Below are 24157 nucleotides of genomic sequence, written 5' to 3' on the forward strand. Positions count from 1 at the left end.
TGCTAGTTGATTCAGCTTCATTTGTTGGTTTCCAGAATTTTCACAAAGCAGAGGTGTTAGTAGCATTGCTCAGAAAATAAATATTTTCTCCTATTTGAGTTATTCTAGGAGTTATTGTCTGCAAATGGTTAATGACCTTCAACTTAAATTGTTCAGTTAACTGGAAACTAAGTGTAAGCACTACAGTTTTGAGAGTTACAACAATAACTTGAAGTAAAATATGATTGAGAATCTATTGTCTTATTTGTTTCTTACATTTAGTTCAAATTCAGCAGTATAAAGCAATTAAAACTCTACTTTTAAATAGAGCATCTGTGTTTATAAGAATGATACTGAATTTATGGCCTGACAAGGCATCCTGCATATGTCAGTTTTCTGTTAAACATGACCTCCAGTTGTTAACAGCCTCAAAGATGGATAGTCCTATGAGAATTCCTGTAGCAAGTCTGGTTCCTCAATAGTAGCTGATATGGTCAGGTTTTGCCTTGGATGTCCCATTCTCATCTGACTGGCTGTCCTCTATTCCTGAGAAAGGCATTGAATCAAGGCTGGAGTTAAGCATTGGCAGAACTAGGGAATTCTTTTGGTGATCACTAATGTGGTTGCATATGCATGTGTTGGGTTTCGTTTTTGAGGAACTTCTTAATACAACAATAGATGATCTCATGTGTTGATTAAGGGGAGGAAAAGATGAGGGAGAGAGAACAGCAGGGAAGTAGTGCCTTTCATTCCTGCATGCATAGCAGCTGCATTAGGAGGTGATGTCTTGATAAGCTGTTGAGCCAGCAATTAGTCTAGCAATAACTAATCCGTTGATTCCTGCTTATCAAGTGTGTAAGTTCGATAGACACTGTTGTCTTACAGAGAATAGTATAAGAAGTCTTCACTAAGATCGGAATGAGAGCACAAATAGATGTACTTCTTGGGGACCTGATCAGAAAGTGTGATGAGCCAGAAGGTTTGTATTGTGGATCTCTTTAACTTTGATTTTCACGTCCATGGTATGCCCATAAAATCACTCTTATTTCATAGGCTTTCAGTAGAGTAATAGAGAGCGTATGAAATAGAACCAAGTAAAACTTTGCCATTCATCCTGTGATGGTTGCTTCATTTTGTCTTTTGCAGCTATTATTCTTGCTAGCAGTGATTCAAATTCTCGTCTGACTGCAAAATGGGTATCAAAATCAGCTCTGAAGGGGTGAATGCTGCTTACCTCTAAACCTGTTATTTTGTCTCTTTCTGTATTATTATGTATTGTGGCTTTCTATATATTTTGAGAATGTCTAGAATACCATTAATTGTTTCAAACAGTGATGGAGATCACTGTATAATGCTTCATAGCAGGTTTATGGGCTTTAAGCCCACTCGGACTCTATGATCTTAAGGGTGTTTTCCAACCTAAGTGACTCTATGAATGATTCTAGTATTTTAAGTAGCAAAAATTGTTCCTACGCTAAGCCTATCTGATCTTACTGGCAGGGTGGCTATGAATGTGTGAGCCCTGTTGGGTAAAATAAATCTTTTGTTCTGTTAGGGAAGGAAAATGTAAAAGGAAAAATGAAGCCTGTAACACAACAGAGGCCAGGCTGCTGTAGCTCCATGCCCCACAGGTCCACTCAGTAGTGAGGCTGAGCGTGTATTCCCGGTAGGCACTTGCACAAACACGTGCATGCAACATGTATGTATGCATGGCAGGCCACACAAATCAACACAAGTAGCACCATGGGTATCATCCTATTACACTCTTTGACTAATGAGGATAAAGATCCGTTAGTGGGAAACACTGTGAAACCCTCCAGTAGGTGGGCTCACAAATTCATTACCTGGTTGCTTATCCCCAGATCCCCGGTTTCCCTGTGGCTGGTGCCTGTGTCGCATGAGACTCTGAGGCTGCAGACTTACTCCAGTTGCTGTTAAAGACCTCCTCACTCAGACACACGCGTGTGCACATACACACACAGAGGTCTTTGGCAGCTGGTGAGGCTCCCCTGATCCCTCTGATAGGCAACTCACCTTATGGCCTTACCTTTAGAAACAGACATGCACACAGAGACAAACACCTTCATCATTTGGCCGGTGTTCCCCTCACCCCTTGTAGAAGCAAACTGCCCATGGCCACACCTTATACTCTCTCTGTGTCTGTGCACAGACACAGGTAGTTCCCCAGTTGACTCTCCCATGCATCCCTGAGCCTATTGTCTATCTGGCAGCTGTCCAGAACTTCCCTTATCCCTCCTCTAGCTAGCTCCTCGTGTCCTCTTGCTCTTACATATACACATTCCCCTGCTTTCAGGCCACTTCACCTTTTCACTGGCTAGTCCAGTTTAATAGTTGCTAGTGGTCATTCACTCACCACCCTCACTCGTTCTAGTTGCTGCCATCATGGACACAACTGAGGTCCTACTCAAGTTGCTGGTACTTAACTTCACTCACTCTGGTCTTTCCAGTAGCTGGTCTGTGGTCCCTCTGACCCATGGTCTGGTCCTGTTGCTGACATGTGGGCCTCCATACACACATATGCACACACTAAGTAGAGCATGTCACCCAGGAAAATAATTGGAAATGGAGTCTAATAAGACTGTACTGGTTGGGTACAGGGCATGGCCAGACAAATGTACTAACTATCAAACTGTTTACACACAACTGGCCCTATTTATCCCCTTATCTTATAATTTTCCCATGCTTGTTCCTCTGCATATCACTGAGATCCATCCTTTTCCCTGCCTTTGGTTCCTCCCTTAAACACTGCAAAATAAGTCTTGCACAAATACAGAATGTTTTTGCCCTTCATGCCATAATGTGTCTTATACCCCTAAGCAGTAACACTGCTCAGTTTGAAAGATGCTCTGGAGAGCTGATCATGTGAGTGTCAGACCTGGGCCATAGGGCAGAGGCTTTGCTGGGACAGCCTTGGGATGAGCCTGGGCAGCATGTCACTTCCTCTGAATCAAAAATTTCAGTTCCTCCCACCTGCTGTTGTTACTCTTTTTTTCATCTGGGCTTGTGGAGATAAGCCTTTGATGGGCTACTAGTTCCTCTGATGAATTTGGGAAGGGACAGGTGAAAGTATTATTTGGATTTCACCACCCACCATTGTTTTTCTGTGCTCTTTTGTTTCTGTGCAGATGGACTTTTTTAGCACATAACCTCAAGAGTCAATCCTTTCCTTTAGTTTTGATCCCACTGCATGTATCTGCATCTCCTTTCCTCTTGTCCTTCATACACATAATGGGCACTGAAGAAAACTTTTGATGTGTCCTACCTGTGTCAGTTGCTCTCTTTCAAGTAATTTCTCTGATGTGGCTGTGTTTTTAAAAATATTCATTAGAAATTAAATCCCTACAGGATATGAATGTTGCTCTGATGATACCACCTTTGAAACAAGTGATCACATTTTCTTGTACTACTAGTACTAAAAAAGTGCAGCTCAGACTTTTTTGGCATTGTGTGCACAATTTTTTGTATTTAAAGTCACGTGAGAACTTCACCATTCACTCACATATCTCATGTGCCAGCCAAGTGCTTATTGAGACAACTTTTCCCAGTGCAGATGGTGTCAGTAGTGTTACTGTGTAGGTACAGTAACTTGCTTTGCACGTCATACACTGCTAGAGCTTGTCAGTACAATTTGGTTGCTGTGTTTCTGAAGCTGTAGTTTCACAGAGCTTTGTGATGGAGCAGAGCAGTGGAAGGAACAGTCCTGTAAAAAAGTTTTAAACTCTACTACAATGAAAGGGAGCCATAATAATAGAGTGTCTACCGAGGCTACCTGAGAATCTTCAGGCTGGTAAATGTAAAATGCTATTGAAAAGCAGTCTCCTGGTAACTCGTATTTGCTTGTTGACCATGGTTTACTTCTTACTGTGTTTCAATTTTGATGTTAAGATTTTTTCGGTTGCCTTGATGTTCTTGTCTTGTGGAGAATGCGAACTGGCAGAATAAAGTACACGGCTTTATGGATGTTCCAGTCTCTGGCAGTAGGAGGCATAAAACCATAAAAGCTGAAATACACACAAACAACTCATAGCTTTAAATTTAAGTTTGTGACAAAGGACTCCTCGTGCCTTTCATGCTGGGGGATCTGGTCTTAGGAATGAGAGCTGCGTGAATTACATCTTTGATAGCTTCTCTGCTGTCCTAGTTAATTTTTGTTTATCTTTTCTCTCCTCTTCCTGTTTTCTCCCACCTTAAAAAAAAACAAACCCAAACCAACCAGAACAAAACCCTTGCTTTTTGACCAAAAAAAGACTTAGAACTGGCTCAGTTAGTTTTTGCTAACAAAACAGTGGTGTTTCTAGAACATTACTTCTAGAATTATGCATTATGCATTACAACAGCATTACTTCTAGAATTATGCTTACCTTTGAATAGGAAACTCTTCCTACCTTCAACGTTTTTTCCTTTCCAGAGTTAATGTTTTTATTCTTAGTTACTTTCACTTCTTTTAGTATCACATGATTTTTAAACTTAAGACCACTATGTAGCCTATATTGTAGTTACATGGGCAGTTCATTTTTTTCTTTTTTTTTTTTTTTTTTCTAGAATTTAGAAGAGAATAGTTACTAATGAATATTTCTGCAGTCTTTTTGTACTCAGCATTTAATTATTTTACAACTGTTTCTTTTTAGATTATGTATCTGAAATACAGTTTTCCTCATCCTCACTAACACTGCTATAATGATAGGAATACATTGTCTGAATTAATGAGCTGGTTAGAGGTTCCTTGTTATGTTTTTGTATAGTATGTTAAAAAAAACTGTAGCTTTCTCCTTTGAGTGGTCAGAAGTATTTATTTGTGCTGTTATTTTCTTCTTAGTCCATATTGCCTTTGAACTCTTAACTGTGGATGATCTACAGAGTTCCATCAGTGCATCAGAGACTTAACTGTGAAAATACTTTGTATTAAGACCATACGAAACATTGTTTATTCTTTGGTTACTTTTAATGTTGACCCTAGAAGGACCTTAAAGGAAAAGTTTGTCCCTTTCAGAAAATTATTGTCCTGAAGCATTGTTTTTGTATGGGTCTGTCTATATTTATTGGTAAAATAAACAAACAAAAAAAAAAGGTAGACGTCTTCATAAAAGATAGAAGGTCAGATCCTTTAAACTGTAGCGATGCTTTGTATCAAAGCTAACTTTAGATATTCCCCATTGGTTAGCCTGATTTTAAAATATTTTTGATGTAACATGGAAGATTATTGAACTATATTTTTGCAGTTTCCTCCGTTATGCACTTGGGTTGCCAGCAGTATCAGTAGTAGATTTTATTGCAACCAAGCAATGAAATTTTGACTTTCTGTATCGTGCTTTCTGTGGACCATGAAATTATTCACGTGCATGGAGTATTGAGAGGTATTAACTTTTCTGAAGCACTGTCAATGTATAATTTAAAAGAGGAATGTATGTGGAATACCCACATACATACACACCTGTACTGCTGTGCAGGTCTTGTTGTGAATTTCCATTTTTTAATCTACAGAAATCTTATTTTTAGGCTGCATTGTTTTAAATTATTTAAAGTAATTTGTTTAACACATGTTTAAGTGTACTTATAATCTTAGTATCTTACTTTGTCTTACATGTTCAGCCTGATCAAATGTATTCCAAGAGTGTACTTCTCTTCTCTAGAACAAGTACAGGATTTGTTGAATATGGGAAATACAAATGTTATGGCTTAATTTGTAATGTTGCAAAACATCTCCCCTACAGCCTAATATTCAAGAACTTAAAAACAAAGCATGAACTGAAGATGTGAACAAGTGAATGGAAGTAAAATTGTCGTAGTTCAGCCCTGATCAGGACCAGACTACGCAGTCTCTCTCTCTCGCTCCCCTCACCCTCCGAGAGAACAGGGGGAGATGATGTAAGAAAAACGGCTCAAGCTTTGAGATAAGGACAGGGAGAAATCCTTAAAGTTACCGTCACGGGCAAAACAGACTCGACTTGGGGAAAACTATGCATTTATTTCTAAAAATAGCAGGAGAATGAGACAGGGAACAAGATAACCTCCCCCCACCCTTCCCTCTTCCTGGGCTTAACATTATCTCTACTGCCTTCCCCTGCCCCCCTGAGTAGCACAGGTGGGAAGAGGGAATGGGGGTTGTGGTCAGTTCATCACACGTTGTTTCATGCCGCTGCTTCATGGTTGGGGGAAGAACTCCTCTCATTCCTCCCCTGCTCCTTCGTGGGGTCCCTCCCACGGGCCACAGTCCTTCCTGAAACTGCTCTGGCGTGGGTCGTCTCTTCCACGGGGTGCAGTCCCTCCAGAACAGCTGTCCCAGCAGGCCCTCCACGGGCCACAGCCTCCTTCAGGCCTCCACCTGCTCCGGCGTGGGGTCCTCCATGGGCTGCAGGTGAATCTCTGCCCCTCCATGGGCTGCAGGGGGACAACCTGCTTCACAACAGTCATCACCACGGGCTGCAGGGGAATCTTGGCCAGGAGCCGCATTACTCCCCCCCTCCTTCTTCACTGACCTTCGTGTCTGCAGCCGTTCCTCTCACAAGAATAATTCTTCACAACAGGCAGGCAGACACCTCTCAGGTTCTCTTCACATCTCATCTCCTCTGCACTTCTTGTGGCCGGGCCGGGCCGAGTCAGGCCCAGTCGGCTGTCTGGTGGGAGGCCAGAGGGTGAGACCTGCAAGGCCCACAAGGCCCGTGCCTCCCCTTCTCTGCCCCCGCTCAGCTCCTTCACATCTTATCTTTTTTTTTTTTTTTTTTTTTTCTGTTTTCCCCTTCTTAAATACATTATCGCAGAGGCGTTATCATGGAACATTCTGCTACCAATTGGCTCGGCCTTGGCCAACAGTGGGTCCACCCTAGGCCCGGCCAAGTCCACTGAACAAAGGGGAGCGACTTCTAGCAGTTTCCTACAGAAGATACCACCTTAGGCCCTCCCCTCACTAAAAAAAAAAAAAAAACCAGAACAAAAATACAGCTTCTCAAAGAGGAGCTGCCTCTCATCCATGAACTGCTCCTACTTGTTCCTACTGGAGCAAGAACAGCTTCGGGACCGCATGGAGTGTTCATGGCAGAGACTGAGGTGGTTCTGTCTGTCCAGAGCTGCTATTGCTGCTGGTGTGCGGAGCAGGGGAAAGAAGAAGGGACACTTGGGGGACACAGACTGTGAGGAAGGTGCTGAGACTTTTCAGGAAAGATGGGTAAGGGGTGTAGGGCATACCTCTCTTAAACCTAGTTTAGTAATTTCTCTACTGGCTGAACCATGGGCTGAAATCTGTTATTTCAGCCAAAGTGTCTTCCCTCTACCCCCACTTCAAGTCTGTGTATGAAGAATCTTCAAATATAATGATTTGTTTCTTAGGTTAAACACTTGATAGTGAACGGTGGGGCATGGAGAACCTACTGGCTAACTCATTCTTTGGAGCAGGTGTGCTATCTTTCATCAGTGCTCTGTGAAAGCCATTGTTTGAGGAAAAAAAAATCTCATGTAATAGGACTTTATAAAGATTCCAGTCTAGTCATTGCAGTTTGCAATCTGACTTCATCCCCCCATGCTTGCCGTAGAGTTGTGATTTTAAAGACAGAAAGGGAAATTGCTGTCTGGTCAAGATGCAGGATGAGTTTTGCCACTGATGACTCTATATTTCACTTACAATTATGTTACCCTCCTTCTTGCTTTTGTTGTGTTCTCTTTCTTCCTGGGTCTTGCCTATGTAATTATTCCTGTAGAGTGTGCTTTCCTCATTGCCTACCGGTTTGATGTGACACTGAAGGGCCCCATCATTCATACTGAGCTCTTTTATGTTTATGCCATAATAATTTTCTGTTTTTTGCATGTTCTACAACGATCTGCATGTGAGTGGCTTACAATCTATTTCTACATTCCAAAACCTGTTCCTTTTCAATTTTGAACAGGAAGAATTAAAGTCTTTTTGTTTTTCCTCTAAACCTCTCTTCATGGATGTCTAGTAGTCAGTTCTTGCTCTGACTAGAGTGGAACACTTGTACCCAATTTTTGCTACTTATTTTCATTGCTCTCTCTGATCTTAATTTCACAGATGCTATAATAACTTTACTTGTAATTCAGTTTGGTAATTTTGATGTACTTATTAAGTGATATCTCAAGATACTTATCTTCAAGATATATTGAAGCTTCTGAATATTTTTGCATAGCATTTCAAAGACGTGAGTCTATTGATATGATTGAAATCTTGTCCAGAATCTCTTATGCATCAAATACTATGGTAACTTTCTTCTGCATTGACAAGTGTAATATTGCTGTTCACATCTGTTCAAAAGGCTGCTACAAAGACAATTAAGGTTTAGCACATCTCATTGAGTATCTCAGCTGCTTTTGTGTTTTGTTGGTCCTTGCCCATATACATTAAAACATACAAGCTCTAACGATGAAAATGTTTAAAATTACACTTAGTAAAAGCTGATAAATATCTAACCAATAAAAAAATCCCACAACCCAAACCACTTTTCATAGTGTGGTTTTGGGTTTTGAAAGGGTAAGGTCAGAGTGATTGTCTTGAATTGGTGATATGTCCTAAGGATTATTCATGAAACCATGAGTGTATCCTACTTAACATTAGTAAAGGAGCTGATGGTTTTTATGCTTCTCGTAAATGAACTTCTAAATAATTGGAGCACAGAAAGGCACTAAGTTTTTGATAACATAATCCAAATAAATAGAACAATGTCTTAGTTATGCTAACTAGTCTTTTGATAAAAAGTATATTCTATTACAAAGTGTCTGTATATTCTATTACAATGTCAAGAGTACAGCAGTTTCAGAGTAAGAAAAAAACATTTTAAAACTATGCTTTTGGAAAATAAGCCTGCTTTTTCATGTTCTACATGTAATGGTTGAGAAGAACTCTTCATAAATTGGTTTTATAGATATCTTTTCCTCCAAACTTTCCATAAAATTCTCATGTTCTGCATGATTTCTCCATAGTGTAATGGGATTCTGGTCTGTTAACTCAGGTGCTAAGGCAACTGACTCTTATATGTATCTTTAGGAAAGCCCTTTAAAATAAGACTGTTAAATAACAGGCAAATTACCACAAAAAATAAGGATGTTTAGCTTCCAAGAACCCTAACTAGTTAGGGTTACACAGAATGGAAACAGTATGTGATATGTTATACCTTTTCTGTTTGCAGTTGGATAGATTTGCCAGTATAAGAATTCCAGGAAGTAAAAAGGAAAGACCTCCTCTGCCGCATATGAAGCAGTCACATTCTACAGATTGGTCGTCCACACCTATCGATATGGAGGATTTTGCTCCAAAACCCCTGTCGGAAAGAGAAATCATAGCACTGTTTGAAAAAATGATGGTAAGAGTCTTATGCTGATTTCTTTTACTTAAAGAATAACAACATGGCTAACTGACAGGTGGAACGTTCTTTTGTGCATGTGTTCTGATCTTTACCTGAATTCTTAATGTTCTTGTTGTTGTGAATGGTAATTATGTAGTTTTTAGGGTTTTTTCCAGGGAATGAAATCTTTGAATTATTTTGACAGATTTTACTCCAAACATAATGAAAACAAAAGGTTTCTGATTATTAGCAGTGAGATTATGCAACAGATTTTTGAGGAGGAACAAGAAATGGGGAATCCTGCTTGCTTTCTAGACTACCTGAAGCTTTTACAAAAGGATTTTATGCCTTTGAATGCCACAGTAGGGTTTTGTTCTGAACTTACATTCCTTGTCACTTTTGTATAAAACAGACTTAGGGTTCTTGCCTCCAAAGCATCATTTGTCTGCACATACAGTCTCAAATTTACTTGCTTCCTTACCTTCCATCATTACTGTGCTACAAAAGAGCAGTTACTTGCTAGGAAAATCATATTGGATTAGTACCACCTCAACAGGTTGAAGTTTTTTGTCATTATGATAATGACATTTTGACCAATTGAAAATGAAACATGGAATGGCCATGAGAGAAGATAGTGACTGCAATCTGAAGAGCACAGAAGGACACTAACAAGGACAGTGATGCCTAGATTATGACTTCTTTCTCTGCCTCACAGCAAATAACAAGTAACTCTTGAAACACTGTCGTAGTTTATCCCTGCTCAGGACCAAGCTACACAATCTCTCACTCGCTCCCCTCACTCTCTGAGGGAATAGGGAGAGATAATATAAGAAAAAAGGCTCAAGGTTTGAGATGAGGACAGGGAGAAATCCTTAAAGTTACCGTTACGGGCAAAACAGACTCAGCTTGGGGAAAACTATTTACTTGTTATTAGTAAAGCCAAAGCAGGATAATGAGAAAGAGAACAAGGTAACTTCCCCTCATCCCTCCCTCTTCCCAAGCTTAACTTTATGTTTAATTATCTCTACCTCCTTCCCCCAGCCCCGAGCAACACAGTGGGAAGAGGGAATGGGATTGCTGTCAGTTCATTGCATGTCACTTTATGCTGCTCCTCCTCCTCAGAGGAAGAACTCCTCACATTCCTCGCCTGCTCCATCGTGGGGTCCCTCCCACGGGCTACAGTCCTTCATGAAACTGCTCCAATGTGGGTTGTTTTTCCATGGAGTGCAGTCCTTCAGGAACAGCTGCCTCAGCAAGGACCCTCCATGGGCCACAGCCTCCTTCAGGCATCCACCTGCCCCAGAGTGGGGTCCTCCCTGGGCTGCAGGTGGATCTCTGCTCTTCCATAGGCCTCCGTGGGCTGTAGGGGGACAGCCTGCTTCACCATGGGCTGCACCACAGGCTGCAGGGGAATCTCTGTCAGGAGCTATGTTATTCCTCCTCCTCTTCCTCCTTCACTGGCCTTGGTATCAGCCATTCCTCTCACAAAAAATTCTTCACAATTCAGGCAGATGCCTCTCAGGTTCTCTTCATATCTCCTCTCTTTGCTTTCTTGCAGCCGGGCTGGGCTGAGTTAGGCCCAAGTGGTTACCTGGTGGGAGGCCAGAGGGTGAGGGCCGCAAGGCCCAAAAGACTCAATTCTGCCCCTCTCTGCCCCCCAGTTCTGCTTCTTCACATCTTCTTTTTTTTAAAAATTATTTTTCCCCCTCTTAAATACGTTATCACAGAACATTCAGTCACCGATGGGCTTGCCCCTGGCCAGTGGTGGGTCTGCCCTCGACCTGAGCAAGTCCACTAGACAAAGGGGAAACTTCTACGAGCTTCTTACAGAAGCTGCCGCCGTAGCCCTCCCACTAAACAAAACCAACACAAACACAAAGGGACTACCAGGGGCTGGGATGTGGAGGAAGTTAAATGTGCTATGAGAGAAGTACCTTTATAGAATTTGTAATTCCTATGTTCGTTTAGTTTTGAAGATGCTTTTGTAGAACTGTTGAGAGCTATGACTGAGAGATTGGATTCAGGATTTTCATCAATAAGCTGATGAAGGGAAGGACTAATTTACTGTGTTACCAATTTTAATATTTGTACTTGTTCTCACATGGTCCATTTTTCTTGGTATGCCCTGGTTTCTAGAATATTTTACTTCCGTTAGGAATTTTCACTGTGAATGGTAGCTGTGCAAATATTAGGAAATGGGAGAGTGTTTTTACAAAACTTGAAGGTATGACTCCCTGTGCACACCCCCTGCTCCAAAAATGTAGATTGTATTTCTCTACCATCCCGCAGAGGTTCTGGTGTAGGATAGTGTGTGATGTTGAGATTATGCCATAAAAAAATTGAAACTTTCAGTAAATCCTCAGAAGCCTACTACTGTTTGTCTAGGTCTTATGATCCGATTTCAGATGAGAGGAAGGCCCCCTTGCATTCTAGCTGACCTCAGACAAGCCTGGGAGGCTAGGGGTGGCTAGGCCAACCTTGACTTGGAGGTTCGATCAACTCGACTGAGATTGAGACACAAACGAGGTCAAATGCCATATATCCGAAACAACTTTTATTATCAAAGTAGAAAATGCTAGTAGCGAGAGGATAGATTAGAATAACAGGACGGAAGTCAAGCAAGCAATTGGGATAGAGTTGCAAGAATAGTCACCATGAGGGATCCGTGGTGTGCTGGGGGACCAAATCTCATGGTGTTCAGTGGTGGACTGATGTGATCATCAGTGTCCCAGGGGTCCAGACTGCGTCAGTGTCCTGGTGGTCCAAATCTTTTTGGTGGTTTGGCCGTCGCACCGGTGTCCTGGGAGTCCAAACCTCTCAGTGGGCGATCGCAGTGAGGGTTTGACCCAACAGTCTTTTTATCCCCACTCCTGGGCTGTGGTTTCTGACTACCTGCATGTTTTGACATTTCTGCATACTTCATGACTCTGGCTCTGCTCTTCACACAATTATTACGTGCAGTTGTCCTTATCTTATCCAAGATCTTATCCAGTGTTTCTCACTTGGCCAAGCAATCTTTTGAGACAAATGCTCTGCAGTTCAGTCCTTTGTATGCAAGCAAGCTGTGAGACAAAAGTCCCACAATTCAGTCTCTCACACTCTGTAAACAGAAATGCTTATATTCATGAATCTTGATGCAATTAATTCCAATTTTATAACTACTTTGCAAAAATATGTTAAAGTAATGATGACATCCTGGATAATTTGAATGCTTTCCTATTTTCTTTGAATAACAATGCACTTAAACTACTTTATCAGTGTTATTTTAGCTATAACATGCAATACAGAAAGGATTCTTCAGATTATCCACACTTGAATGGACTGGAATAAAGCTAGTTTAGTCACAGTAGATTACATAGCTAATTATATATTGTAGCCTCTAGTTTACAGTTCTGATCAAATTAAGTGATTTGAGGGGGTGGGATAGTGAACGATTTTAATGTTGTAGTCAGGGTTTTAGAGCTAATTTTGCACAAAATAAAAATAGTCAATTGTTTAGTACTGAAGGGAGCAGTTTCTAAATTCTGAAGTTTCACTGAATGCATTATGTCATATTTTGGGTTTTCTTGGATGCATACTGCTTCCTTCTCCCAGTCTTTTATGCAGTGGCATCCTGTGTGGTTTTGACGGGAAAAATTATGAAAGAGCTCATAAAACCAAACACTTGAAGTTAATAATTAACTGTCATTTAGCTCTTTTAATTTCCATTTATTTAGTACTTTATACTATTAGGAAAATATCTGTTTGAAATGACTTACTCTTATTTTCCAAAGAGGTACTGCTCACCTGTAGAATAACCTTAAATGATTTAAGAAGAAATAAAAGAATGAAACTGAAGTAATTTATAACCTGCCGTTACATCTAGGATTATGGAATATACTTGGTACTGATAGGTTTCTTAGTTCTCTTTTTTAAAAAACAAGCTCTTTGTTATTTAAGTTCAGGAGTTTATTTTTTCAGAAGACTTAAAAAAGCAAGTCTGAAAGTTCAAAACTACTTTAAACAGAAGAATGAAGTTTGCAGTAGCTACAGGCTAATGTGAAAAGCTTTGTTTGCTTGTTTGTTTATTTTCCTTCCCCATTAGGTAGGATATACCTGCATTTCAGTGTTATTATGGAAAAAAACCTGTGGCATATTGCAGGCAAGGTACTGAAGGTGTGATAACTCTCAGAAAACATCGAGGAAGACCTAGCCATATATTTTTGTGAAACTTAAAATATAGTACTTTGGTTTCAGTGTTCTAAAACCTACATAAACAGAAATTTAAAAAACACAATTTAAGTATTAAATAAAACACAGCTACCCTTATTAAATATACATGTAAAGTGTGTTTTCATTTGAAGCTACTGTTGCTATACAATTGTATGCCTGTGGAAAGGAATCCTGAGGCACAGCATTCCAAATACATTCATTGGAACTTGCAGGAAAAAAACCCAATTTATCTGGTAATGTCCAACTATGGTTGATTTTAGTAATTTATGGCATGAGCTGTCATGTGCCTATCTCAACAGATGTGTTGACTGATAATAAGAAAAGTCATAAATATATAGTTAATTTAATAAAAACTAATAAAGTAAACTGAAATATTCCATAAAATGACATTACATGAAATGAGAAATACCTATATCAAGATAAGATAACAAATGAAAGGCTAGAGAGAATACGAACATTGTACTATTTTGGGCAATCTGACTTGATTTAAATTCCTCCTCCCTCTGTTTTTAAGCTAAGGAAATGCCTTCGGTAAGCTATAAACATCTTTGAGGAGTTGTTGAGAATTTAAAGTTGTCGTATTTTTCTGGCTTTGATATTGAAAAAGATGTTTAAAGAAGTAAATTGAGAAGAACTTCCTTATCTATTCTTATTTTAAATGCCTTTTAACAGTCCCCAAATCATTATGTCCAAACCCATCTATTAATGTCAGAATCCACTGATGAGTTGTAAAAGTCTTGACTAGTTATGTAATTAACTCTAAATGCTTGACCAGTAAACTGATTTAAATTTTTAGGTTTCCACCTGACCATTGAACAGCATAATTTACAGCCTTCATGTACCCTTCCTTTGAGCAGATGATTACTGTGGGTTTTTCATTTTGAAATACTAAAGAAACTACTTTTTTTTTGTGGTTGATTATGTATTCTTTCTTATCTTAAAAAAGCTGCAATGACTTTTGTAAGCTTTGACAGAGACAGATAACTTTAAATATCTTTCACTTTTTTCCAAATGAAGTATACACACACAAAAAATATTCTACTTTTTTATGCGTCTGCAGAAAGTGATCTCTTTGCACACAATTTATTATCCCAACAGTGTTTTTAATGTATGTGTATTTAAGCCTGTTTTGGTTTTTTTTATTTTTTAATTTTAGTATGGATATTTGAGTCTATCCAGCAACCTTGGATTATACCAGGTTTCCCATCATTAAGTAAATCATAGTAGTCTCTTGTTTTGCTTTCATTCCAAAAAAAAGCTAGAAAATTCAGCATGCCCTTTCAATGTAATGTCCCTGACATTTGATTTAGTATGAGGCAACTTGCAAGATATTCAGAAATATATGTATCCTTATGCACTGCTAGAATTTTGGTTTGGGCATAAGCACATAGTTTCTCTATGACTTTTTGATCAAAGGAATGCAGTATTTTGAAGAGGAGAACTATGAAAAAAGATGGAAGTATGTGTGGCCTCCTTTCTTCCAGCTTGTTTAGAGAGAGTTTTTTTTTTTTTTGCATGTACTTTCAAATGTAGGAAGTAACACACAAGCTACTTGCCAAGGAGGCAAAAGACTATATAATTATTGCTTGGATGAAAGAAATTTTTGTAACGTGCATCCTGTACTTATTTGATACTAAAAATATCAAATAATATTATAGTGTATCTATAGTGTCAAATATACAAATCTGATACTATATCACACTATGTAGTATCAAATAAATAATAAAAATACTATAATGTAGTAAATAATAAGTAATAATTTAAATGCATACTAGACTGAAGTGAGGAACTTTTTCTAGTCCTTTAGGAAAGGAAACGATAACATTGGGGGGGGGGGAGGTGGAATCCACAATCGATGCCAAATTGCCCTAATTACCCTAATTATACTTTGAAGAAGTTAATCTTAAGGAGTCAAGCATTTTCTGCAGTCTTCTCACAGGTCAGATTTGTACAAAACTCTAAATGTTTCTAGGAACTGTGCTTGTTTCTGTCCTGTTCAATATGAAAACTAGCAAAAGTCAAGGAAACTTACGTTTCAGTGCAGTGTAAGATTTTATTCTTTAGGGATTTTTTTTTTTTTTAATTCTAAGGTTATAAATTTGCTTGCTGTTTGTCTTTGATTTCTGACTAAGTGAACTAGCTTTGATATAAAGATGGTTACCCTCTGATTTTGTAGCATTGCTGCTGCCAAAGCTGGTGGCGATTCACCTCATGAGTCTGAGCTGAAAATAACTGCAGTAATTCATGCTAAGCCTGGGTGACCATAGTAATGCTGCATGTGCTTGTATGTGTGTGTGTGCACCTAAATTGTTTCTTTAAGTCTTTTTTAAAAAAAAAACTTTTTTTTTTTTTTTACCTCCAGTATGATAGGAAGTGTCATTTCTCACAGATGTGGAACTGATTACAATGATTAGAGCATTTCTAGACTGGAACAGTAGAAGTCCCTGTGTCAGAAATGTCAATGAATAGCTGCTGTGTGGCTTTGAATGTGGTTCTGCATCTGCTTTTTTTGACCTTTGGGTTTGTGCTGGCATGAATTAAATGTGATGGGGTTTTGATAACAGTTGAAGGTGTTGATTTAATGATCAAATCATCAAGAAATTGGACCTTGCCTATTGTGAAGGTGAATATTATTTTGTGAACTACTCTCAGGGCAAAGCAGATTCTATTGCCTAGGATTATTTGGGAACTGAGGAATAGAACAGGATTACAGAACAATTGGATAGATCATTAAAAAGATCTTTGTAAGAGACCTGTTTGAATACACTTATAAATGTTTTAGAAAGTGTTAAATAATGTTTTTTTTTTTTTTTTGTAGTTTAGTGTGTGTATGTAAAACTGTGGGTGATTTCTAAGAAGAGATTATACTAGTGATGGTTGTGAAGCACTTGTTTATCCTGGCATAGCTGACTTTTTTTCAGTCTGAGTTGCTAGGGAAGATAAATAAAGATTTTTATGGTTTCAAGTAACTCATCTAACTTATGAGAATTTGTTTGTATAACAGCTTTCAGTTGCTCAAGTTTAAATTTTTGTGTCATTATTTTTTTAAATCAGTCTCTTAGAGTTAAAAAACTGTGTTGCTGGATGACATTTAAAATGTCTTTTCTTTTTTATTTTTCCCATTCTAGGAAGATATGAATTTAAATGAAGACAAAAAGATGCCATTGAGAGAAAAGGATTTTAATACTAAAAAAGAAATGGTGATGCAATATATTAGCACTGCTTCGAAGTCTGTAAGTAAATTTCTCTGAAGCGCACCAAAAATGGCTTAATGTTTGCATTATTTCCTATTGGAGAGAAAAAATGATGTGTGCATGTTACATTCTTCTGATTAGCTTTTGTTTCTCATAAACAAACATTTTTAAAGGGCAGTATCTCATTATTTCACAAACTGCAATGAAAGATATTCAGTTGTGCTTGACATGTGTCTTTTGCACACAGAACAGCATTTCATTTTGATAAAGTATAGCTATTAGTGGGAATGGAAAGATTCTGCAGAAAACTTGGAAAAGTTTGATGTGAACCTTTTTCTCTTTTCTAGCACTGTTTAAAAATAATTCCTGAACTGATTAGCCTTTTTCATACTTGACTTCAGTACAGAATTCATGTTGAAATAGTTGATAATGAAAGTGTTGCACATGAACTCAGTGTCTGTTCTTTACTTATTGCCTACTTTAAATGATGCACCTTATTAGTGTAATGCTCTAGCACTTTTAGGAACGTAAATGCCTAGTGCAGGACCGAACTGTTGAGGTTGTTTTATTTAAGATGAGCTCATCAAAGCTACTAGTCCTTCTGTAGCAGAGAACTTCCTTAGTATCGGAAGATTAGGAGGTCTAGCCTGTTTTTCTTTTTTAGAGATATTTAATGGGAAATCAGGAAACTTCAGGCTAGTAAATCTCACAACATTCTTGAAGTTACTCAGCCCAAAACAGCATGTCAAGGTTTATATGATGCTGACACATCTAGCATCCACACACATTCTAAGACCTCAGTTACTTAATCTAAAAAGTAATATGATAAAAGGACATGGCTGGCTGTGCAGTGTTGCTGCATCTGCATCTGTTACTGGAATCTTAGCATCATGATGATGGTGATGTTAAGACTCTCTTGAGAAAGATTTTCATGTTAACTCTTTACTTCCTGGCACTTAATACTTGCAAAGAACTGAAGCCTATAGCAGAGTAGGTTTCATTGATCCTTCTTTCTGAGTGCCTTTTGCCATAAATATTTTTTTTGTTTTTAATTGTCATTACCTTTGTTTTTTGGCAGTGAAGTTTCTTGCACTATGCCCAAAGCAGCCATACAAGGTACTCTGTTGAAGAGGACAGAGCTCTTTCTTCCCCAGGGTAGTGATTTGTTCCCACACACTGTTGTCGTGCATGTTTTCATAAGGCCCTCAACACCATTTTTTAATCTCTGTTCCCCCCTCCGCTATCAGCCCACCTATCCCCCTTTCTGCTGTGGGAGATAACTGAAGGAAAACTCTTGTCTTTACTGAACTCTGTTTGTACTGTTGTGTCCTTACTGGAAATGGCATTCACTTGGGGAATAACTGTTTTTGTAATGTATAGATCGAGCTGTTTGATACAGTAGTGCTGCAAACGAATTCAACTTAGCACTGGCGCTATTCAAATGGGAAACTTCTTCCTTTGCCCTTGTGAACTCTTTGCTCCTGGCATGCTCTTTCATATCTCCAAGTGCATTGGACTGTCTGAATGCCTTCTCAGTCTAGAGAGAATAGTGCACTGCACACCCAGGGTACTTGGCTAAATTTCAGTATACATGTACTTTTTTCAGAAAAGTTGAAGTGCCGTATAGCTCCTGAATACTGTGTACAACTAACCCCATCTCAGATCTCTTTTTCGATGAGTGATACAGTAACATCTTTTGATAGTTCATACTTCTGAAACTTTGAGGACATGGGTACTATGCTATATTGTGTTGGGACGAGTATCCTAATTTGCCACTACTATGCAGAGTACTGAGCAGGTTTCATTTATAGCAGTTGTTATTATTATAAAAACTATTAAAATGAAGAACAGAGGCTGCGCTTCTAATGAATTGCTGAAAATGAAGCAGCCTCTGGTGATCAAAGTGGACTCCACTATAGTCAAAGATTCATCACTGGCCTCAGTATTGGGATTTCTGTTTCTCAGAAATGCAGAACTCCTTTGTGATATTCACAAAGCACAGCTCTGTTACCGATACATCTAGAAATTATGCTGGGTTTGGTGGGGCTATGCTCAGTGCTTATTTATGTATAGAATACTGTGACCTACCTCTGTGTATACACAAGATGTTTAGAATTAATCCATCACTTCAGGACTCAAAGGTACTCAAAAGTAACCAGAGTTCTACTGACGTGCCTTGTCCAATACTCATTAATTTCACTCCACCTTACTTGGAGACTTCTTAAACAGCTAGCTGAAAGCATGCTTCTTTATATATGTCTGTATATATTTGTCTCTAAGTATGCTGTTGCCATCACTATAATGTGTTCAGGGGGTCCCTGTAGAGGAATTACTAAGAATAAACAGTCTTGGGGTTTGAGATACTAGTAGTACTTACTGAAAATTTGAACAATAGCAAAAATTGTACACTTGGAAGAATTCTGCTGGAGTACTTCAGTATCCTGCTAGGACATTCTTGTTTTCTTGTAATGTATAGTGTTTAGATGAAGGTTTATTTCTTCCCTTAAAAACATTATCTTAGAGGTGTATATCATGTATTGTTTAAACCATCATGGCTTGGAAATCCAGAATGCAATTTCTGTCTGCTGTGGTATCATGTCTGATTTATCAGGAAAAAGTTGGAGAAGGGAAGAACAGTTGTGTTTAAAGGCTATTATGTGTCTCATCTACCAAAAGCAGTATGGTCCTTTTTGTTAGAGATTGTTATGTCCAGTGTATTTTCAGGTTTTTTTTTGTAGCTGTTTGTATGTGTTATGATATTTGAGGTTAGAAATAGCCTCACATTTTTAAGTGCTATATAAACACATATAAAGATGTTCCAACCTAGAAAAATTCTAAAAATTAATTTCCATGTTATGGAGTTAATACTCCACAGTGGAGTGGAAATAAAAGCTGCCTTGCTATAATGTTGCTGTTGTGGTTTAATGCCAATCAGCAATCGAATACCATGTGGCCGCTCGCTCCACTTCCCCCTTCCCAGCAGGACAGAGGAGAGAATGGGGAAGAAAGGAAAACTCATGGGTTAAGATGAAGACAGTTTACTAGGACAGCAAAGGAAGATGATGATGATAATAATAAAATATAGGGATACTAAAATATACAAAATTAACAATGCACAATTTCTCACCATCTGATGATTCAATGACTGATACCGCCTGTCCCGAGCCGCGAGCTCTGAAATAAAACTGAAAAGCAATCCCGAGCAGCAAGCAAAGGCGCGAGAGAGCTACCCACCAACCAACGCGCCCTTATATACTGAGCATGACGTTTACAGCATGGAATACTCTCTTTGGCCAGTTTGGGTCAACTGCGCTGGCTATATTCCTCCCAGCTTCTTGCATCCGCACATTAGCGAAACCTGGGAAGCTGGAAGAAGTCCTTGGTCTCTTTAGCAACAACTAATAACATCAGTGTATTATCAACATTCTTCACATGCCAAATCCCATTCTAAATCCAGAACACAGCAGCCACTGAGAAGAAAATTAGCTCGATCCCAGCTGAAACCAGAAAAATTACTCTATCATAGGTTTTGCTGTTCTGTATGTTGAACACACACAAACTGGGTTTTAAAAGTGAGTTTTCTTCACAAGATTTGGTTTTTATTGTGCAGCTTACTCCCTTGTAATGTTTTAACCAAGGTAATTAATTCTGACTTCATACTGCATCTGCTCACAGACCAGTTGTTCTTCAGTTAAGCAATTAAATTTCTAGAGGCATTGATGCCTCAAGATATTTCCTGTTCCTCAGTTAACTCAAGCATTTTGAACTTAAGCAGCTTTTCCATGCAGAAATATAGCTAATATAATCAGTTTCACAATTGGTACCAAATGCAGCTCTCATTTTATTTAAGCACTGGCAGATGTATCATATTCTTATTATGTTGCAGAACCTTGGCGTAACTATGAATAAGTGGTACTTGGTACTGTGGGTATGTTGTACAGATATTCACAGTTTATTGGCTTTTTTTTGCATGGGATAATGTTCAGATGGGGAACTGAATCTGAAATGGGATGGCTGGTTACTGTCTGGATGTTGATGTGAATCTCCATTGCTTGTGACACTGTCTTCAGATGGGTTAGATGAGACTCTCTGAAATGTCATTCTAGTGAATTCTATAGTCTGCCTGGGCTTTTGTCCCATTGTGTCCCACTGCACACATTGCTATTGATTATATTAAATTACTTCCAAAATATCTTCTAGCCATCTTAACTATATGTCCTGTCCACATGACTGTCCTATGACTGTTTCTGCATCAAAATAAAGCAATTTTACTCACTATTTATAAGTATCTTAGTTATATTCAGCTTGGTCAGTTTTACAGCAGGAACTGCTGGGGGAAGTCACTGGAAATGACAGGTTCTCCACCCGGGATATTAATCCGTATGCTTAGGCATACAAGTAGTGCTTATCAACTAGTCTATGCACAGCAGGAGCTGCCAGGAGAATTTCTGAGACTTTTTAAAATTTCCAGCTAAAGGGCTTCTGTAACATACTTAAATACTTTGTCATGAAGGTTGCTAGGAGTTTGGTCATCTTGTCTGTAGTCAGTCTGTTATCTCATCTATGCAGAGACCGGCTGGGAAGATCCAGGGCAGCACAGGGAACTATATATGCTGCACATGCCTACAGGCGCAGCCCCAATCCCCTGTTACACCACAGCTGTCATCCTTATATCACAGCCGTAACTCAGATTCCCCTGATTGTGCCGCAGGGGTATATATTGTCTAGTCTTAAAATGTTTGGGAATTATTGTAACAGGATAGACATGCTCAGTATATAAGCTCTTGAATAACCAGACAGAAACCCTTGTTGCCACTCCCCCTTAGTCAGTGAATTTGTAGTGTTTTGGACAACTCAATGGTGTAGTAGCTTGTACCTTTTGTGTTTTATCAAGTCTCATATTTGGTTCTTAATGTTATAAATGATTTTTTTTTTGTTTTGTTTTGTTTGGGATCTTCTACATTTGACTTGGAGATTCTTGGAGATTTTCATTCCTCTTTAGATATAGCTGTGGTCAAAACTGTAGGGGAGCTGTGCTTTCTTGTCTTATGCAAGCAATTTTACTATCTTGGTGAGGAGCATAAATGGTTTATGAAATAAGTTTGCCAACTAGATGGTTTTTGAAGAGATGGTATGCTATTCCTGGCATTACCAATGCGTTAACTCTTGGACCCAGAGGAAAATCTGAAGAGATTAAAGTAAGTTCATTTGCTCTAGGGCCTTTCTGACAAAAGTATTATGTGGCTATGAACTAAACACAGAATGTGAAAGAAAATTAAAAACACTGAGTTTCTTTTTGTCTGTGGGAACATTTGTTGTTATGGATCCCCCCCTTGCCCTGCCTCTAGATTTCCTAGATCTCTAATTCTAAGACTCCCTCTCAGCCCTCGTCCCTTCTTGGCCATCTCATCTACTTTTCAGTGGAACATAGTAGCTTTTTTGTGGAACATAGGAACATTGGAAGTGACACTCATAGTTAAGCAAACAGGGATCTCCATCAGTTCAGAGGCATATTTGGAATGAGAGTCCACATACTACCTGTGTTGTGCTGAACTATAGCATGAGATGCTATATTTTTCAGGATGGCTCCTGGCAGTAATGTGGTACTTGGCATCTGGAACATCTGTTTCTCAAGTTTGAGGAAATACAGTTGTAACAGAGAGGTAATATAGCCCCCAATAGCCCCACAGTGTTCCCTTATCAGAGTCTTAGAATAGAATGGTTGAGGCTGGAAGAGACTTCTGGAGATCATCTTGTCCAACCCCTTATCTAGTCCCTTTTTTTAATATCTCTGATAGAGAAGACTGTACAGTCTGCCTGGATAACCTTTTCCAGTACTTGACCAGCCTCATGGTTTACAAAAAAACAAAGAAGGAGGAAGGAAGTTTGTGTTTGTCTTATGTTTAACCATTTTCCTGTATTTCAATTTGTGCCTCTTGTCCTTTCACTGACAGGGTTGCTTTGAACCTTCTCTTCCTGGGGCTGAACAATCTATCAGCCTCATCTTGTACAACAGATGCTCCTTCAATTGTGTCCATAGCCCTTTCTGGACTCATTCCAATATGTCCATGTCTCTCATGCTGGGGAGCCCAGAACTGGACGTAGTACTCCAGATGTGTCTCACCACTGCTCAGCTCAGGGCAAGGATCACCTTCCTTGACCAGCTGGTGATGCACTTCCCTGTGGTCTCCTTCTCATCCACCAGGACCCCTATTCTTTTTCTACAAACCTACTTTCCAGCTGGTTGACCCTAACACGTGTTGGTGAATGGGGCTCTTCCTCCCCAGGTTCAGGATTTAGCATTTCCTGTTATGGACCTCCCTGAAATTCCTTTACCCACTTATCCTGTCTGTTGAGGTCCTTCTGAATGGCAGCACAGCAGTCTGGTCCGTCGACCACTCTTCCCAGTTGGTAACTTCACCTCTCTGCTAGGCACTATTTCTTCTGCTTCAGGAGTAGAAAAGTATATTTTTCAAGACTTCTTGAGGATCTACAAAAGTGAGAAACATCTTCTGCATGAAGCTCTGTATAATAACATAATGAGACTGACTCACCATTTACAGTCGATAATTTCAAGTTATTATTGCACTACAAGCTACTAGACAATTGAGTATTATTTAGTAACTCTCCTTAGTGCTACATGACAGAATAGTTGTGCTTCTGCTCTCAAAAAAAGGAGTGTTTTCAATTGATTAAGTCAAATATAGATTGTATACCCCGTTCTTCTTTTTTGAAATTTAGATATGTTCTGTAGAAAATGTATTTATCCTTCTTCACTTCTTTATGTCATAAATTGGTATTAGGTGGAGTAGACTTCTGATTTTCCACTGTCTACAAACTTTGTCTTTGCTTCTATTTAAAAATTAAAAAAAAAAAAAAAGAGAGGAGGATACCCTTAAGTATAGGTCAATGCCTCAGAGATTTGCCATTTTTATTGCAAATTGTACAGCTTAATTAGTTCAGTATAACCATTGCTTTGTTTAAAACATTGGATACTATATATCCTTCAGAAGAATAATTATCTTGAATTTATTTTAAGCAACATTTGACACCACAGATGCAATGATGAGTTAAAGTCAATGTCTTTCAAACCCTATTGCTTGGAACAGAAACTATTTTGTTTGCACAAAACTACTTAGCAGTACTGTGTTAACTTGTGTTTGCCTTTCTGTCCCCATTTGCCTCCTCACCTGCCAAAAAGAGCAAAATCCAAAAAGCAAGACAAAATCCAAACCAGAAGGTTGAGTAAGAGTCCTTATGTTAATGCATCAGTAGTCATACTTGTGTTGCACTGCATTCTGACAGCAAATAGAACAAATGAGGAGCTGGGAGTTATCTTTAGAAATTCAGTGGTTCTAAAGAAGTGTTTTAAAATTATTTTTTAATTTTATTTTTAAAGTTCTTTTGGTTTAGCCCTTAGAGCCAAAGCTAGTCTCTTTTTATAATCCCAGTCTCATATATTCC

The 24157-nt window shown here is 38.9% G+C and overlaps 1 protein-coding gene across 1 annotated transcript in view; it reads left to right on the forward strand.

Annotated features, from left to right (window-relative positions):
* The window catches only part of DIAPH3 (diaphanous related formin 3), a 256760-nt gene that overhangs the window by 15449 nt on the left and 217154 nt on the right, over positions 1-24157 (forward strand). The window contains exons 3-4 of the mRNA XM_086771793.1: positions 9132-9305; positions 16628-16732. Coding sequence (XP_086627919.1) covers positions 9132-9305; positions 16628-16732 — 279 coding nt within the window. The remainder of the gene's footprint in view (positions 1-9131; positions 9306-16627; positions 16733-24157) is intronic.

The sequence above is a fragment of the Chlamydotis macqueenii genome, chromosome 1, assembly GCF_036417535.1.
Source record: "Chlamydotis macqueenii isolate bChlMac1 chromosome 1, bChlMac1.mat, whole genome shotgun sequence".
Classification (NCBI taxonomy): domain Eukaryota; kingdom Metazoa; phylum Chordata; class Aves; order Otidiformes; family Otididae; genus Chlamydotis; species Chlamydotis macqueenii.